The sequence below is a fragment of the Ursus americanus genome, chromosome 32 (assembly GCF_024610735.1).
Source record: "Ursus americanus isolate L20-20 chromosome 32, mUrsAme1.1.p, whole genome shotgun sequence".
NCBI lineage: Eukaryota > Metazoa > Chordata > Mammalia > Carnivora > Ursidae > Ursus > Ursus americanus.
Window position 1 is genome coordinate 31,163,372 of NC_142158.1, and position 19,983 is coordinate 31,183,354.

Here is a 19,983-nt window from a genome sequence, read left to right on the forward strand (position 1 = left end):
CTTGCCATATGCAACAACATGGATGGAGCTAGAGAGTATAATGCTAAGTGAAATAAGTCAGAGACAGACAAACACCATATGATCTCTCTCATATGTGGAATTTTACAAAACAAATGAGCAAAAGAAGAGAGAGGGAGACACAGAGAGAGAGAAACAATCAAGAAAACTCTTAACTATAGAGAATAAGAGGATGGTTACTACAGGGGAGGTGGGGGATGGGTGAAATAGGGGATGGGGATTAAAGAGTACATTTATCATGATAAAAAAATAAAGTGCTTGAGCAGGACAAGTAATATGCACAGGGAGGTTCTTTGGGAGGATGAATGGTGTCAGTGGTACGGTCTAGAGGTATACTGTTCAATATGGTAGCCACTGGCTACCTGTGGCTATTTAAATGTAATTAAAATAAAATAAAACAAAAAAAATCAGTTCCTCAGTTGCACTAGCTACATTTCAAGTGCTCAACAGCCACATGCGGCAGAACAGTGCAGGTATAAAACATTTCCATCGTCACAGAGAGTTTTATTGGACAGGAGAGACCGAGGCAAAAAGTCCGATTGGAGACCATTACTATTACTGTAGTTTAGGGCAAAAGTAATCAAGTCATAACTCATGGGCGGGACCACAGGGAGGATGGCCAGCAGGGGCAGCAGGAAAGCTGTCTTACAGGGCTCATCACATGACCGGCAAAAGGCATCGGGGTAAAACACATGATTTCCTTACTGGCTTTTGTTGTTGTCTGGAGTATGTCATCTCTGGAGTTTGTCCAGCTTCGTTACGTCTTTGTGGATTTCCTAGAAACCCTAGTGGTTCATTTTTATTCACTAGCAGGATACTTGTGACAAAGTATGATGACAAGAGCTCCTATTTACAAGAGGACAGGTGCAGTTTGATGTGGAGAATATGGTGCATTTCAGAAAAAAGTTACCAAACTACACTGATGGGATAACCTACCTTTCAGTTGAGACACAGTGTAAAGGGGGGGTGGGGTCTCTGTTACTAACTCCCTTGTTTAAAAAAAGATTTTATTTATTTATTTGACAGAGCGAGACAGCCAGCGAGAGAGGGAACACAAGCAGGGGGAGTGGGAGAGGAAGAAGCAGGCTCCCAGCAGAGGAGCCCGATGTGGGACTCGATCCCGGAACGCCAGGATCACGCCCTGAGCCGAAGGCAGACGCTTAATGACTAGGCGCCCCCGTTACTAACTCCTGAAGGCATCAGTATGATGGGCCTCTGTACACAGTGTGATCAACAATGTGCTAAGCTCTACTCATAATCTTTTTTTTTTTTTTTAAGATTTCACGTATTTATTTGACAGAGAGACACAAGCAGGGGGAGCTGGAGAGGGAGAAGCAGGCTCCCCGCTGAGCAGGGAGCCTGATGCGGGGCTCCATCCCAGGACAATGGGATCATGACCTGAGGCAAAAGCAGATGCTTAACGACTGAGCCACCCAGGTGTCCCTCTAATCATAATCTTGAGGGTAAGTGTCCACTTAGAAAGCAATTCCCAGGGGCTCCTGTGTGGCTCAGTCGGGTAAGCCTCTAACTCTTGATTTTCCATGCGTTGGGCTCGTGCTGGACATAGAGCCTGCTTGAGATTTTCTCTCTGCCCCTAACTCCCCCTCACGTGCACTATCTTTAAAAAAAAGAAAGAAAGGAAGGAAGGAAGAGGGAAAGAAAACAATTCCCTGATGCTTCCTGACATCGGACAACATATTTAGGTGGGTGGACCATGGGTCCAAAGTCTTAAGACGTCATTTTGTCATTCTTCAAATGTGATTCCGGGCATTGGGCTTCACTACTAACTAACTAATTACTTTAATCTACGTAGTCCACACTTGGTGCCCTCACAAATAGCATCAGCATCATCTGGGAATGTGTTAGAAATGCAAATTCCCAGGCCCTACCTAGCGAGACTTAATTAATCAGAAACTCTGAGGATGGGCCAGCAGTTGCTTTGAGAAACCCTCCAGGTGATTCGATAAACAGTCAAGTATGGGGATCACTGTAAATGCAGCCAATTATCTTTACTTGGTCAGTCTTTCTTTGCTAACATTGGGGGCATTGTTAAAAACAGGCACTTTTGACTTAGCCCCTGCCTCCCCCATACTACCCTTGTCTATCCAGCCATCCATCCATTCATTTACATAATGTGTTGAAAGTATTTTAAAAAGCCAAGAATAAAAAAATTTAGATGCAACCCAATTTTCTGACTATTGACCTGATAGATATGAAATCTTGAGCCTTAGTTTATTGGCAAGGATATCTTTCCCCTCATGGCGTCATCTTTCCTATATTCTCTATAATCACAAGGTAAAATTCACCTCCAAAATTTCAAATAAGCACTTGTAATTCCATCAGACACAACAGCCCTTTGCCCTACCTCATTTTTATAAGGAATGTATTTGGAATATAGCAAAGGCACAAGCGAGGTGCCTTGCTTTTCCTATCCTTCCGTCATGCTGTCTGGTGGCTGGGGATGAATAATAAATCGACAGCCCTCAGGAGCTGACCACCGGGCACAGAAACAACTACCTTTAATGAGACTTGGTGAGACTATTACCAGTGGGGTGTGTTGGAGAGAAACTCATTGTCGGGGTGGGGATGTTGGAGAAGGCTTCCAGGGGGTCACCGATACATTAACAAGAGTCAAGCGAAAGGGACCAAAGCAGGTGGGAGTGGGGGCTAAGCCCGAAGGAACAAACAAACAGAGCGGTGAGGTCTGAAAGCAGAAGGCGCGCCTGGGCACGGACGATGGGGTGTTGGGAGACGCCTCGGGCTGCAGACAACTCAGACCAATGAGTCTGAAAGGATTCGGTTGCAACGCACGCATTGCCTCTAGTCCTTGCGGTTCCGCGGCCTTTCACAAGTACAGACGATGCCTCTGAGAGATAAACTCCCGGGGACTATCGTCATTCATTCATTTCACAAACACTGAGCGCCCGCGACGCGCCTGGCCCTGCCAGTGATGGACGCGGCCCCCGCCCGGGGACTTCGAAGGGTAAGGAGGAGCTGGTGCCCCTGCACCCGGACGCGGTCGTCCCGCTCAAACCTGCGGCCCCCGGCCCCCAGCGGCTCCCTGCCACGACTCCACCTGGTTCCCGGCGGGGGCGCGAGTGCGGGCACTGGGGTCCGACGCTGCTCCCGCCCGGCTGGCGGCGCTGTAGACGCGGACGGCGGCCGTTCCCGAGCCGTTGCGGCCGAACCCGCGGGCGTTCTGGCGGGCAGGGGACAGGAGTTGGGGCGAGGAACGGGAGCACGGGCAGCTGCTGTCGGGAGCGGGGGGCGGGGGTAACCGGGCCGGGAAGCCCCTTAACCTGTGCCTCCCAGGCCTCCACTTTCTTTGGGGTTTGACTGCTCTTGACTAGGGGCCTTGATGCCAGGCCTCGTGCCCCGCACTTCACCCACAGTAATTCACTTAGTCACCCTATGACCATGTCAGAAGACCCAGGAGGAAACCGGAGGCTGGAAGGTCACTCAGGTCTCCAACCTTAGCTCTCTGCCCCGCAAGCCTGGCCCCTCCCACTGAAGGACACTCTTCTGCCCAGGTCTCTTGCTGGGCCCCCCCAACGCCCTGCCCTTTAACCTTCTGAAGCTGACTCAGTCCCTGTCACTGTCTCGAACTACGCCCTGTAGTCCTGCTTGGCCCAGTGCAGTTTTACACTTGCTCGATTACTGTATTAATAATGTCTAACACATTCACTTTACCTATTCCTTCCTTTTTGTAGACTGTCACTCTATAAGGCAGGGATTTTTCTCTCTCACTAACTGCTGTATTACCAGTGCCTAAACAATGTGGTGGATATAGTAAATGCTCAATAAATTGTAAACCCCATGTAGGCAGCAACTGTGTCTGTTTTTGAATTGACTAATCAGAAGCGCCTGGCACTGAGTAGGCATTCAGTACATATTTGTTGAATGAGTGACTGGATGTTCTGCTTACTTCATCTTTACCCTTTCAGTCACTCTCGCCTCACTATCCCAAAGTTTTGGATAATTACATGAATTCCTTAGGATTCCCACTTCCGAGTTTCCTCCCTTCTCTCCATCCATCCATTCATCACCTTGATTCCTCACTCCCACCCACCATTTCTTCACCGGCACAGTTTTGCTCTCACTTCCTCCTTCAACCTTCATTACTTCTTGGAAAGCTCCCTAACCCGCAGGTAGGCTTGGAACATTTTCAAGCAGCATGTCTTCATAGGCAAGAGAATCCAGGCTAAGCCACACTGAATCTCCCAGGAAAAGCTTTCCGTGAATCACCCATGACTTTTTTTGTTTTTCCTTGAGGAGATCTGAGGATCCTGCACCACCTCCTAAATTGAGATCATAGTCATTATTCATAATTTGTCTAATAAATATTTATGGGTTTCCTAAGACGTTCCAGGCACTGTGCTAGATGCTGGGACAAGATAGGCAAAATCTGAGCACTCCAAGGGATGGGTAACACCAATGAGAATAGTCATGGTAAGTGTTGAGAAGCGTCCTGGCTTGGGCCCAGTTACTTCTAGGAGAGATTTTAACAAGCTTTAACAAAGGAGTAAGTTGGTAACAGTGGGGTAGGTATGGGGTTGTAATATCTTGCCCATTCACACTTATTATCTTGTTCAGCTTTACAAATGCCCCTATTAGGTGGGAGTATAAGGCAGGAATTATTTTTGCAGAAACTGGAACTAGGGTGTAAGAAAGGACTTGCCTAATGCCACACTACCAGAAGACCACTCTCTGCCTTGCTCTCCTTCTTAATCTGAGAGGCATGAATCAAATGCTTAAAATCGTCTTTACTGGAAGCTTCAGAGCAGGATTCAGTTTCAAGCCCTCAGAGGAATGTTTTCAAAAATCCTTGTCAAAGGGAGATACCGGAAACTTTCCTGAATCAGAACTACTTGGTGGCGTATTGTAAAAATGTGCATTCTTGGCACGCATCATGGACCTATCCACTTAGACTGCCTGTGGGTCCTGGGACTTCGCATTTTTAAACACCCAAAGTGATTCTTCTGCACGTAAAAGTTTTAAGAACCGCTAGGAGAGTTTGGATGGAAAACCTCAGCCTTAATGCAGAGCTAATACTTGGTTTTGGGATAGAGTTCGTCACAATTCCGAAGATTAAGCCATATGTCCTTGAGCAGATGGAATACAACGGCTTTCTGGCCAGTACCTTCCTCTTTTAAATGTAAGTATTGCTTGGAAATTGGGGGTTCCGCTGAGCAGATGCTCGGCTGCTGGTGACTACCGGCAGTTCAAAGATATTTTGGCTCTTTTCCCGACTGTGTCAGGAGTCACTGTGGCTTTCCACCACGGAGCCAGGCATTTGCCCCGCCGACCACGGTGGGGCGCACGCGGCATACGTTGCCTGCTTATCCCTTCCTTCCCGGGTACGCCTTCGCGCCCTTAAGAACAGTCCCTAAGAGTTCCTGCCTCTGGTCTCCAGCTGTTGCTCTTTTCTCGCGAGAAGTGCTCCTCCCATCCTCTCCCGTCGTCAACCCCCTCCCGTGGGCGGGTTCCATATTGGGTAAAATCTCGGCTCGCGGAGAGTCCCGGGAGCTGTTCTCGCGAGAGTACGGCAAGAGGCTCCTGTTCGCTGGCTCTGGAACGGCGACCACTGGAACCTCAGCGGGCGCTGCAGCTGGAGCGGTAGTCTCGCGGCGCAGCCGGGAGTCGGCCTGGTCGGGGAGAGGGTGCAGGGAGAGCGTGGTGGGCGCAGCCTTGAGCCCCGGAGCGTGCCCTTGCCCTTAGCCGGGCTCGCCCCCGTCGCTGAGGCGCGTCCAGCAGCTGCGGCTGACAGGGGCCGCGCGCGCGGGAGTCGGCGGGGTCGCGTCTGCCGCACCTGCGGCGACTGCCAGCTCCGGGTCCCCGCCCGCCTGGGCGGGCGACGAGGGCCGGGGAGTGGGTGCGGGCGCAGGCGGGGCCCCTCAGGGCCACCTCCTAGCCCCGCGGCCGCCGCTGGAAGATGTCTCAGGAGAGGCCCACGTTCTACCGGCAGGAGCTGAACAAGACAATCTGGGAGGTGCCCGAGCGTTACCAGAATCTGTCCCCGGTGGGCTCCGGTGCCTATGGCTCCGTGTGGTGAGTGTCACCGGGCTTGGGTCTGCGGTGGTCTGGGTGGCCCTTAATACCCCAGGGCCAGGCCTGCCTCCACAGCTCAGCGTTGCACCAAGCGGCAGGAATTTTCCGTGGGGGAGGGCATCGCTGCCCCTTCGACCCCTGTCCTGCGCTCCGTGTACCCCTTGCACCCTGCACTCTGCACTCCCAGGTAGGTGGTGAGCTGTGTGCAAGATGCAGTCCACGGTGGGCTGTGGGTGCTGGAGCTCGGCCCCGGCTCGCACCCTGCGCAAGCCCTTCTTGGGGGGTTGCTTCTCCGGGGGCTGGCACGGAGGCTGGGGTGCCCCTTCGGGGGGTCTCCCTGCCAACGTCGAGCAGAAAAGCTCTCTCCCGAGGTGCGCTCACTTTGAGCGCCGAAACCTGCCCTCAAAGCAGACAAGCCCGGGGAGCTGCAGGGAGGAGCAGAAGGGCAAAGCTCGACCAGGAGACTGCGGTTGTCCGAACAAAACTGACGACGAAGGGCGTTCTGTCCGGGCTTTTTTGCAAACCTCTTTCGAAATCTCATCTTGAGAAGCATTCGTTTTGAATTCGCACTTGCATTAGCAGCGACCCATAGACCTAAAATACCGACTTTATCTCGGCCAGCATAGTGCCAGCTTGAGTGGTGTGTTTCCGATTCGGTTGAAAGCGTATTTCCTTTTCGCAGAGTGGGGGTGGGTGGTAGTGCCTGCAAGAACATTGCAGCTTGAGAAACTGGCGGCCTCACTGATTAGTCACATACCACTGCTCATTTAAGTATTGTTTGGCAAAACAATTTTCTCATTTGGAGCAAGTGAGATTCAGATCCGTTGGAGCGCTCACGATCAAAAAGTTACTAACAATGCTGGGAGGTATTGTAAATATTTTTTAATTTCAATGCGTCTTGTGAATATTGTGTTTTTAAAGTCTCAGAGAGTTTGCAGGGAGCTTACCCACATTCGTAGATTGAGGCACACGATGGTTTTCATAACGATATGGAGTATATAGCAAAGTAAGGAAGAGACACTTCTCAGCTTCAAATCACACTCTGTGTTTTAAATTAAATTGATACCATAAAATTTCTGGATCTGAAATATTTCACTCATTTGGGTATTACGCACTATATGTTAGATTTACTGTAACTTGAGAGCTGCTGATTTGAAACTAATCCATGTATTCCTGTGCATGCATCATTTGAAAAGGGCTCTATAAAATTATTTTTTGTTTTGGAACAAATTCCAAGACTTTTGGATGTGTTAATCTTTATAATTCCTGTGTTTCTTAAAGTCACATCATGAATTTCCTGTTTGGTAGAATCTTCTGGGTAATTGAGATTGTGCAATTGTGTCAAGCAACAGATCATATTGCATTTTCTAGTTCAAGCTGCCTGAGTTAATGTTGCTGATGGCCCTATGCTTGACATCTTTTCCCCATTTTTATAATATGGCAGTTTACGTTTTAAGGGAATTTGCAACATGTTACTGTATAAATGTATATGTGTGTGTGTGATTTGCACATTTTCAAAGATTTATTTGGATCATTGCTCCTTTAATAGCTTACTATTTTACCTCTATTTTTCATTCTTCAATTGACATTAATTTTTGTAGTACCAAGTTCTCATTTCCAGTGGTGTTTAAACTTTAATGAAATGATACAGCAGAATAGCTCAATTATGGGGGAGTTTAGTGAACTCAAAAAGAACTGCTTGCAAGGTTTCCTACTCTTGGTATGAATAGTTCTGCACTGGAACTGAAGATTCAGATTTATAGTGAAGTGTCATTAAAATGACCTTTACATTTCTTTAGTACTATACTTTTCTGGCTTACAGAAGCCAGCAGTATCTGACACTTGGAAGTAATTTTGCTAAACAGATTTTTAAAAATAGGTAATATGTTCATGTTGTATAAAATTCAAAAGGCATAAAAAGATATTTAATGAAAGGTATCCTTTCCTTTCTTGTTCTCCAACCATGCTGTTCCTTTCCTCAGAGACAACCACTGTTAAGTTTCTTATGTGTCTTTACAGGGTGGCAGAGTTTGTCCCCACCCCCCCTTTTTTTTAGGAATAATTCTGGTAAGGGATTTAAAGTGTAATCTATGGTATATTGGTGAAGGAAAATGTATCTGATATTATGTGACAATTGACTATAAACAAATGTAACTGATTTTGGATTGAAAATACCAAAATTTAGATTTACAAGTAAGTGGTATCTCATTCAGAATTACTTGAAGTTGTCCTTTCAATTAGCAGGTTTTTGGGTGTTGCAGAAAACTTTTTTTTTTTTTTAATTTCTCTTAGTATCCATTCTGGAGCCCATGTTATTTTTCGCTACCATCATCCTTTGAGAACAGATTTGATTTTAGGGAATAACACAGTCAAACTGAATCCAAATAATTTAGAGAATTTGTACTCAAGTCTGGTGAAAAAGATTAGGCATTCAGGTTGGTCATACTGTTTTAGGTCAAATAGGAGTTGTGGGGCGCCTGGGTAGCGCAGTTGTTAAGCGTCTGCCTTCGGCTCAGGGCGTGATCCCGGCGTTCTGGGATCGAGTCCCACATCAGGCTCCTCTGCTGGGAGCCTGCTTCTTCCTCTCCCACTCCCCTGCTGTGTTCCCTCTCTCGCTGGCTGTCTCTATCTCTGTCAAATAAATAAATAAAATCTTTAAAAAAAAAAAAAAAGGAGTTGTAACTATAAAGTAATGACCGAATTTCTTGAGGGACTTGTAGAACTGGATCTGAAGTCTGTTCCGAAAAAGAATCTCTGAAAGTATTTTAAGGAATGCAGCCTCACTGAAATGGGTGTCCGTTTCCTAATTTGATTGTTCCAAAGTGTCATATACTTTGATGTATAACTTAAAAGTTCTTTAAATTAAGCCTATTTTCGTAATTTTAATTTGTGCTAAGTATATGGTAAAAAAGCAAGTAGCAACCTGTATGATAACCAATTATGAATCCAAGATCAAGGAATCACACTAGAAATTGAGAATTGATAAGGTTTTATAAATGTACCTTTCCCTTTTAAGGGGTAAAAGGAACTAAATAAGTCTTGAAGTTTTAAGGAACTTTGTGCGTTGCCTGTGAGGGGAAATGAAGCAAAATTGTTTAAGAGTACTTTGTTGCGAAGCATTGATTTTCTGGTTTTGGGACAGAAGGGGGGACTCTGTGGTGAGTTTAAGGAAACATAAACAGGAACTTAAATGCCTTTCCTCTGGGTATGGTTTTTCCAGACCCTTGCTGTTGATTAGAGGAGGTGGGGCCCTGGTAGCCATAAAAGAGGTGAAAGTTGAGAATTACTCTTAAGTCATAGTCATTTGTTTATTCAACAATATTGAGTACCGACTATGGACTAGAGAACGGGCTAGATTTCATGAGATAGAGCGCTGAGCAAGACAGATAATCCATTCCCTCGTGGAGCTTACAGCCTAATGAAAATAATAACTACATTTTATGGATTGCTTACTATGTTCTAGGCATTTTGCTATATAGTTTATATTTATCATCAGTATATAAAGCATATACAAGACTTCTAGTAAGAGGATGGCAAAATTTACTAAGAAATCAAATCCAACTTCCTGAATGCTTTGTGGAACAAGACTGTATATACGTAAGTGTAATAAAAATAAACAAAGCTAAGTTTTAGTGTTAATAGCCATTCACTGCTTTAAATCTTTTTTTTTTTTTTCTTTTAGGATGAGCCAGGGCACAGATAAATGATAATACATCATTGTTGACTATGCAAAGATGACTTTCTTGGCTCCTGATCAGTAAGAGGGGCTTGCCCTTTATTTTTCTAGTGGCGATAATAGGCCCATACTGATCTTCCTTCTCATTTGCTTTTCTTTGTAACCAAAAGCACGGTGATTGGCTGCAGATTACCAGTACCGACAAATAAATATTTAAAGATAATGGCAAATATTTATATTATTGATATATAAAGACTTTAAAAAAAGTCTTAGTCAAATTTGTTATAAAGTCCTATTTATCGAATCCCATTTTTTTACTGATGCTTTTCTATTGGCTCCCATTTTAAAATAAGGGTATTCTGAACCTCTGGCTTTTTAGTTCTTCCAGTTTAATTTCTTGATAATGAAGAGTACTCTGTTTTTGATTTCCCTCTAACTCAGCCGTAGAGATGATCTGTGTGTTGACTTTGCCTTTCATGGGCAACAGTGCAGATGGTGCTGAGTCCCTGAGGCTTTGGATTCAAAGATGAAAGAATTATCTGGGCTAGATCACTCTCACTTTAGTATAAATTGTCATTTTTCCAGGATTTTACACTATAAAGTATTTTCATTGAAAGCATTATTATTCAGTCTTCATGGGATCTCTGTTATTAACCCAGCTATGTAGATGAAGAACTGGACTCATTCATTGAAGGAATGGCTTACTTGTCAGTGGTACTTTGGATTTGGTTCTGGGGTTTCAACACTAGACGTTCTCTACATATAGGCTGCTGAGTTTGTGTGGTATAATACCTTCTTTTGTGCTGTACTTTGTACTTACCCTTCTTTTCGTGAAGAAAGGGGTTGCCGGGTCACTTCAATAGAGCTTTGACTCTACAAAACCAATCCCACCAGTGTCATTGCCTAGCTAACCTGAGGGGCAGTGACTGAACTCATTAAAGTCACACCTCTTCCTCACAATTGGTAGACCAAAAAATTAAGTCATTGCCCAGATCAAATTTTTTCCCCAAGTAATTATTAGGTGGTGCAAATATTTAATTCCTGAATTTATGAATCCTTTTGGTTTGAAATTCTTCAGTGTGCATTTTGTAAAGTTAGGACTATCTGTACATGTTTGTGTTATGTAAGTATAGGATATTAATAGAAGAAACTGCCTCTCCAGGCCTTTGAAAATACATTAGATTTTTGCTCTTTACTGTGAAATTTGGTATTGATTTGTTCCTATTTAAGAGGTATCATTACTGTAATGCTCAATAAAAACCTCATTGTAAAGTGGGTTTCCCTGACTTTAGGGAACCCAGGGGTTTTGTCTCACGGTCACCATGTACTTGGAAATCATGCACATATTTCTTCAGGACAAAAAAAAAAAAGAACTCTTCAAACTTGAAATTTTTATTTATTTGTTTGTTTATTGGTAAATAAAGCTTTCAATATTAGAAGTTTGTCTTTGCACAGGGTTTCCATAAATTAAGTCCATGTTAAAGATTCATACAATGAACCCGTTTTCCAGCATTTCAGCCTGTTAAGAGTTTATTCTAGGAAAGAGGAAAATGGTGGTCTGTAAATTCTGCACTTTTAACAAATAGGTTTTGGATCCTGACATTTTGGCTCCTAGGCTGAAGGTCAGGGGAGAAAGAGTACAGAAAAGAGAGCAGTCTAGGATGACCCCGAAGTTTTGGTTTTGGACAAACAGCTATTTTCATACCATTATCTGAACTTTGGAGTATTGTAAGGATTGTGAAAGAAGGGAGAGAAAGATGGGTTCATGCTAATGTCCTTGAGGACAGGACTGTGTGTTACACTGATACTTGGAGCACCTGCTATGTATGAGTCATTCTTCAGGTGTTGGAGATGGAGTATGAACAGACAAAAATTTCTGCTCATAAGAAACTATATTCTAAGGGGGATGAAAGTAGAAATAGGTAATAAATAAAATTTATAGTATGTCAGGTGATAGGTGCTATGGGGAAAATGAAGCAAGGAAAGGGGAGGGATGGCTGTGTTGCCCTTTTAAGCATGGTAGTCAGGGTAGGCCTCGATGATGAAGTGACAGCTGAGCAAAGACCTGCAGGAGGTGATATAGAACATGGGTTGGACTTGGGTGGGGAGGGAAGAACATTCCAGGCTGAGGGATCAGGAGGCCTCTCTCTCCAGAATAGCTAGAAGACCAGTCTGGCTAGTACCCAATGATGTAGGGGCCAAATAGTAGTAGGGCAGGGTGGAGGGGCTGCAGATGTGCAGGGATCATGAAGGCCTTGCTTGCCTTTATAAGAACTGTGCCTTTTATTCTGGGCCAGAGGGGAGGCCATGGAGGGTTATGACCAGAGGAGAGACATGATCTAATTTATGTTTTAACAGATCATTCTGCTCTGGGGTCTCTATTTTTTCATTTCTATTCCCTACCCATTAGAGGTGCTAATGGTAGTTTAGGGTAGAGTGGGGGAGTCTGATGAATTGGTGCCCAACCCCAACCCATGTGTACAACTCTCATTCCAGAAGGCTCAGAGTACCAGAGCCAGTACTTCTGTTGGGCCCTAGAAATTCAGGGTATTCCAGTCCAGCTCTTTAAATAACACGGGCTTACTTCACTTTTTCAGGTTTCTGTTGCCAAAAGGAAGGGAGCAAAGAGATTAGCTCTAGACTTCTGCTGACAAAAGAAGATTAGCCTGCTGGCAGGTTGAATGTTTTCTAACTTCTTTGGGCTTCTAGGTTTTTTCTTAAAATTGGGTCACATTTTAAAAGGTATTTTTACCTACCTTCAACATTTAAGATCTCATTTATTTTTCTGTTTTATTTGGCTCTGTATCTCCTTTGCCTTCCTCTCCCTTCCCCCTATTATAGTAATTTTAGTAGAGGTCTGATTATTGTTACCTGTTACTAATGTTTTGGCTGTGAGGCCCCAAGGACTTCTTTATTAACTTGAGTAAGTCTTACAGATTGAACGATTCTACACATACGTGACCCTATAAAAACCCAAAGGTTTATTGTCTTCCCTGCCTTTATAGATATACAGGCTTCTTTCTCTCCTCTTTCATGGAAGCTCTCCCCCTTTTACTGCTCTATCATCTGGTTGGGGAAAATAAGTGTTCCTAAACACAGATTCCCATGGCAACATAACAAAAAGGTAATAGAACAAATGTTTATTTTGTCTAGCTGCTGTCTGAGTAACTTTAGACCCTGAACACGTTGGCTCCTGTTACTTTGAATGATGTTGTTATAGATTTCCTTGTTTTCCTCAAAACCTCTAGGCCTTGGTGGTATTGTCATTGTGCCTATGACATGAAGGAAGGTATGTGAGTATGTGTGTCTTACTGTCAGTCTACCCACAAGTATGCATTGGTTGTTTTGCCAAGCCTATGGTCCCGGGTAGAGGCATCACACAACACAACTATGCCCCCCCCCCCAAAGGCAAAAGCATACCAGTTGTCCCCTTTGTTTTCTTAAATTCATTAATTCAGTATTGCCAGTGTTAAGCACTGTGCTAGATTTATGTTTATAAAAATAAAAAAAGAAAACAAAGCAGGAAGAGTGACTGCTTTTGAAAATATCCGTCTAGAAGGGACATTTTGTTTCCTCAGAGATTGCTTTGGAAGTCCTCTGTAGCTTTTCTTTTCTGCATTCTTTCACTTAAGTTGCCATTTCAAATCTACCTTTATGTTTCTAATGCTTCCTTTGAAATTTTCTTCTAGATTCTTTTGTCTCCCTTGACTCTAGTGACATACTGGTCACTTTTTATATCTAGGGCAACTCTGTGCAAGTATATGTGTTGGAAATCTCTGAGCCTTTCCATCTGATGACTCAGATCTAGAAAGTGATGACATCAGCATGTGCCCACAACAGGTCAGAACTTCTTCTTTTGATCTGCCCAGGGCTCACGGAGGCTATGTGTTAGGGGAAGCAGGGGACTGTGAGGGTAAGGGTCCTTTAGATCCTTAACCCAGCCCTCTACTTCCACTTGGGGTGGTGTCTCTCCTGTGACAGTCTTCTTCACTTACAAATTAAGTGTCCTTAATCATGCCGTTAGTCTGTCCTGTGATACTCAGCTTGAAGTGTCTGGTTTATACAAGTGTATATTGAATTCTTTCTTGTATTTCATCATCCTTGTAGTAGATACAACTTTATTCCCAGAAATAATTGCTTTATTCTTAATATCCCCAAGAGATATTTCTTTTTTTCCCTCTTCTGTCAAATCCATCTAGGGCTTTAGCTAGCTTGAGACTTTTTGAACTTAGACTTTTGCATAATAAGTTTCTATTTATGTTTTCTTCTCCAGGCTACCAAATGCTGGGAAAATCTTAGTTATCTTCCTCTGCTCCCTAATGATTTTCGTATTAAATTGAAGTGAAATATTGATGTTGGCATCTTATATTGATAAACTTCTAATAATTTTCTCATTTGACATTATAAGTTTGTCTTGCTTCATTTTCTGTTCCTAGTCTAGTGTCCTAAGTGCCTTATATTTGAATGATCTGCTTTGAAATTAGCAGTCTCGATAAGGTAAATGATATCAGTGCTACAGGGGACAAAAGGGGAAAAATAGCAAATTAAGAAAACAGTAAGTATTATGAACATCTATCAAGCTGTATTTACATTTCCAAATATAATATAACCTAGGGTTACTCAGCTTATTGACATCTTGGGTGGGATAATTTTTTTGCTGTGGGAAGCTGTCTGTCTTGTGCATTGTAGGATATTCAGCAGCATCCTGTACCCTACCTGCTAATTCTAGTAGCAATCCCAGACAAAAATGTCTCTAGACAGTGCCATATGTCCCCTGGGGACAAAGTTACCCTTGTTGAGAACTACTTCTATAACCCTATGTATTTGGGTTGATTGGCCCGAGGAAAAACTAGGTGGGATAACTTGAACCTTCCATCAGCAGAAAGATAGAAAAACTATACTTTCTGTGCATATTCTTTTTCTTCTTTCCCTCCTCCTCCTCCCCTTCCCCCCCTCCTCCTTCTTCTTCTTTTAGAGATTTTATATATTTTAGAGAGAGAGATAGGCAGACAGACAACACAAGTAGGAGGGGCAGAGAGAGAGAGAGTCTCAGGCTCTGAGCACGGAGCCTGATGTGGGGCTTGATCCCAGGACCCTGAGATCATTACCTGAGCTGAAACCAAAAGTCAGATGCTTAACCGACTCTGCCACTCAGGCGCCCCGTGTGCATATTCTTTTTCAGTTGATCATATGATACAGTCTCAACAGTGGCTTTGTTTGTACATCGTATGTCCAGATTTGTACTTCTAAAGCTTATCTCAAGAATAGCCAACCCTTTGGTTTTCAAGTCTATTGAAATGTAATGTTTCATGCCTTTCCTTGATTATTTTTCTTAACATTGTTTGAGGATGATCTCAGATGTAGCACTAACTACCCTAGGAATAGATTGATGTTATAAACTTGTATGATTCAGCCTTAAAGATGTGGAGGTGTGATATTTGAAGAAAGCTTAGATGAGCGCTGATGAATGACAGTGGTCATGAAAATTACAGTCAGGGAACGAGCCAATTACCTGAAGATTTCTGTAACTCTAGGTATTAAGGCAACATGATTTTGAAAGTTGGAAATGTGTGTGCATATTTGCTTATGTTTTAGATTTACTGTAGTGAAGAAAATCTGTTGGTTATCCATCAGTGTTAAATGCCCATCGATGTTAAAAGAAACAGACATAAGGGGTACTTGAGTGGCTCAGTTGATTAAGCGTCCAGGTCTTGACCTCAGCTCAGGTCTTGATCTCAGGGTCGTGAGTTCAAGACCTGCATTGGGCTCCATGCTGAGCATGGACCTACTAAAACAAACAAACAAAAAAAGAAATAGACATAAAATATAAGTGAACTGTATATATAAAAAGGTGTTAATGTGTATAGGGATGTGGGGGCATTGTGGGCTATAGTAGTTAGAATGGTTTCATGGAAGAAAAAGGATTTGAAGGTTATTTTGAAAGGTGGGTAGTATTTGGAGAAGAGGAAAGGGAACGTTTTTTAGGGAACAGGAGAAAACACCGCTAAGAGAATTAGTTATGAGATGGACTGGCCTGACAGCAAGAATATCTCAGGTAGCTTAAACCCAAATGTGGCTGTCATTCTGGTTGTGCTTCAGAATCAGCGTGGAGTTTTTAAATACAGATGCTTGGATCCTACCCCCAACAATGAAGAATCAGGTCTGGAGTAGGGCTAAGGCATTGCATTTTTCTGGGCCATGGAAAAGCTATTAAATTTCTTGAGTTGTAAAGTATTGAGGAAGTGTTTTAAAACTGATCTGACTGGAGTGTATGGAATGGATTAGAGGAAGCAAATGTATTGCTTTTAAAAGTCTTCAGTGATTTGTTTATGTGAGTGTCTGTTTATTCTGACACTCCAACGAGATTTCTCTGTTCCTTGAGGTCAGAAACTATCTGCTTTGGTATGTATTTATTAATCTTGGATTATGTTCCAGGCACCGGGCTAGATTCTGAGGATACTCAGATCACCTATAGCTTCTGCTCTCCCACAGAGTTTGGATTTGGAAACAAATAATAAAGGGATTTTTTTTTAATTTCAATGTCTAAAGTATTGGCTACATTATATTGCTGATTCTAGTCTTAGACCTTATCTAATAATTGCTAAATAATGTACATTTTAACTTGGAGAACTAACAAATATGTTAGTTATCCATAGCATTGATAACAAATGGTCAAGGATTTGGTCCCTCGATTATATTTTATTTTATTTTTTTTAAGATTTTATTTATTTATTTGACAGAGATAGAGACAGCCAGCGAGAGAGGGAACACAAGCAGGGGGAGTGGGAGAGGAAGAAGCAGGCTCATAGCAGAGGAGCCTGATGTGGGGCTCGATCCCATAACGCCGGGATCACGCCCTGAGCTGAAGGCAGACGCTTAACCGCCGTGCCACCCAGGCGCCCCCCTCGATTATATTTTAATTTCCCTATTTTACTGTTATTTCAGAGGTTTACTCAACCTCAAATTTGAGAGTAAGAGATATAAAAATATATCTATTTATCCATATATAAAATCTATATATTTTATATATATCTAAATCTACTTTGTGATAAACCCCATGCTGGAAGCTGGTCATGAAACTATTTTATAATATCATGTTATTTCAACTTAGAACATTTAAAGCTACCTACCTTTTATAGTTCATAAGGTACAGTCACATAATTATTTTATTTGAGCCTCAAAACAACATTATGAGATAAGCAGAGCAGGTGACACTCCCATTTTATTTATTTGGAAACAGGCTTATAGAAGCTTTGTCCCAGATAACCAGCTAGGAAGTGCCAGAACCAAAACTAGAACTCAAATCTTTTGACTACTAGTTTATTTTTTCCCTGTATCAGACTGCATATGTTTATGCTTAATAGAATTTTTTGAGATTAGGCCATCAAAATACTGCAGAGACCACTCACTAGGAAGCAAAAGTAGCTTTGTTAAATGGAATTCCAGTGATTTTTCTAGAGCAGTAAGAAGGTTCTTAAATAGTATTCCCAAAAGTAAGTGAGATTTCTTGAGAATTTCAGTATTTTGTTTAAAAAAACCATGTTGCTAAATGTAATGAGTTAAAAATATGGCCATAAATTGATACTTCTCCTTTAAAGAGGTGGAGCTAATGATCCTCACCTTCAGTGAAGGTGGTACTTACTGACTCACTTCTCTAATACATGGAGTGTGGTAGAAATGACGGAGTGTGATTCTGAGGCTAGGTCATAAAAGATATGTGGCCCTATCTTGCTCTTTCTCTGAATGTTTCTCTGAAATCAGTTACTCTGGAGCGGTTTTTCAATCTCAGCACTATTGACATTTTGGGCCAGGTAATTCTTTGTTGTGAAGGATGTTTTAGCAGTAACCCTGGCCTCTGCCCACTAGATGCCAGTAACCCCCCCCCCCAACATACACCCCAGGTGTAGCAACCATTGTCAGATACCCCCTGGGGGGAAAACTGCCCTCTGTTGAGAAACCACTGCCTTAGGGACAGCCAACAGCTCTGTTGAGAAGACACCGAAGCAGCCTTACAGAGAAGCCCACGTTGTGAAGAACTGGGGCCTGCCAAAGCCATGTGAGGCAGCCATCCTGGAAGTGGATCTTCCAGCCTCGGTCAGGCCTTCAGATGACTGTAGCGAAGGCCAGTATCTGGACTGCACTCTCCTGTGGGACTGTGAGCCAGAGCCACTCAACTATCCTGCTCCCCAATTCCTGACTCACAGAAACTGTGAGATAATAAATCTTGTTGAAGCCACCAAGCTTGGGGGTAATTTATTATTTAATAAAACTCGAAGTGTTACTGTAAAATATATGTCTATGTCATACAAGAGAGAGAGTCACAAACTGAGCAAACCAAAGATTGTGAAAACACACTAATGCCTGTTATATGCATCTGTAGTCATGTTTATAGCATATGTTCGTAGGGTGCTTTTCTGGATATGAAGCCTATAAACACTATTACTGTAAAAGCCTTTTAATTGGAGCAGCAGGCAAAGTTGATTGGTAGTAATCATAAATAGTTACAATGTAATACAAGATTAGTTTATTTCATATTTGCTTAAAAGGAGGTAAAAATTAGTTAATGATAACTTCAAAAACATTTGTTGCTGAAATTTTCAAACACAAAAGTAGGGAAGATAAACCCATGGTGACAACATTCTAATGAGGCTTGGGAAAGTAACTCCACATGTAACAAAATAATCCACATGTAATATTTTTGTAATCAATATGAGATAACTATTGCTCTTGATGCAGATGTATCAACTGCATTTGCAATCAAAGAAATATGTTAACTCACACCACTGTGGCCTTTAAAGCTTCAGTGAAGAAATGTCTTATAAAATGATTCTATTTTCAAACGGAGCTTATAGCAAATGAAGATTAATTACATTTCACATTTTAATCACAAATTGGTTTGGATTTTTAAATTGCATGTCTAAGTAAATTTCTACATTGTTTGAATTTTAGTTTTCATCAGGCTAATAAAAATTAAAGCAATTGTGAAAAACGTTTTTGCTCCAGTAGCTTAAAAGTTTTGCAGCAGGAATTAGACCAATCAGGAATGGCAGGTATCTAGCCTATGTGTTGCTATGCTCTGAGTTCCAGACACATAGCTGGTGTCCCTAATCCTGTCACAAATACACTTTCCAATCTGAATGAGATTTCCATGAAAATACTCAATTTCCATAGAAGTTCTTGAACTATTAAGTTGTGTAAGGCAAAGTATATGGTCAATTAAATGACTCTCTTTTCTATTCAGTTTACTGATCTATTGTTAAGAGTGTTTAATATGTCGTTTGTGTTTTGAGCCTCTTTGAGAGGAATATTTAAAAACGGAAAGGTTGGGGATTGGTTGCATCGTACACACTTGTAACAGTTGTATTAACAACATCTGATGTTCTTCCCGTAAGTATGAAAGTGTTATTGTAAGAAACTAAATTCCACTTAAAAATACTATATATAGCTGCAAGTAGTCAAATAATTTTGTGATTCTTTAAAAAAAAGTGTTATATAAACATAAAAACAAGGTACTTGAGACTTAGTGAAGATATTAAAAGCAAGCTAACAATGTTTCAAATGTGGTGAGTTTTTTAAAGTCACTTTTAAGTCCCTTGCTTCTCTGAAGAATATTTTTTGAGGTTCCTAAATCAAAACTCGAGTTCTAGTTTTTGCACAAATTTGCCTTATTTTCATGACATTACTTCCAAAATGGAGGTGTAGAGCATAAAAATAAAGAAACTACAGTGACACTTGCACAGTTGTTCGAATTTAGAAGGAAGAAAAAGTAGGTTTCTATAGTAGAGGAAGATGTGTACCGAAAAATATTTCTAGTATGATATTTATTGAAATTTGCATCAGGTGTTATAGGTAAAGAGAAAGTTCCAAGTTAGTAGTATAAATTACTTATTTAGAAGGCACATTTTAAAGGCTATTAGCAGTTAACCTAAATTCAATTGGAAAAAATCCTCAAATTGTATGATCTGGAGAAGAGATGTCATGTTTTTGCAATTATTTCCTTCACCTTAGATATTTTAATTAATTTGATGCATTAATAAGAATTTGTTAATTCATTGTAACTACAAATCTTAATATATATTTTTTTAAGATTTTTTATTTATTTATTCGACAGAGATAGAGACAGCCAGCGAGAGAGGGAACACAGGGGGAGTGGGAGAGGAAGAAGCAGGCTCATAGTGGAGGAGCCTGATGTGGGGCTCAATCCCAGAACGCCGGGATCACACCCTGAGCCGAAGGCAGAC

The 19,983-nt window shown here is 42.1% G+C and overlaps 1 protein-coding gene across 4 annotated transcripts in view; it reads left to right on the forward strand.

The window, feature by feature from the left end:
• Nucleotides 1-5,546: 5,546 nt before the first annotated feature.
• Nucleotides 5,547-19,983, forward strand: part of MAPK14 (mitogen-activated protein kinase 14) — a 72,401-nt gene continuing 57,964 nt past the window's right edge. Inside the window, exon 1 of one of the 4 annotated variants that reach the window (XM_045772060.2) lies at nt 5,547-6,066. In XM_045772060.2, the coding sequence (XP_045628016.1) occupies nt 5,951-6,066 (116 nt within the window). In that variant the 5' untranslated portion in view covers nt 5,547-5,950. The remainder of the gene's footprint in view (nt 6,067-19,983) is intronic. The other 3 variants (XM_045772059.2, XM_045772058.2, XM_045772057.2) reach the window with 3 other exon arrangements.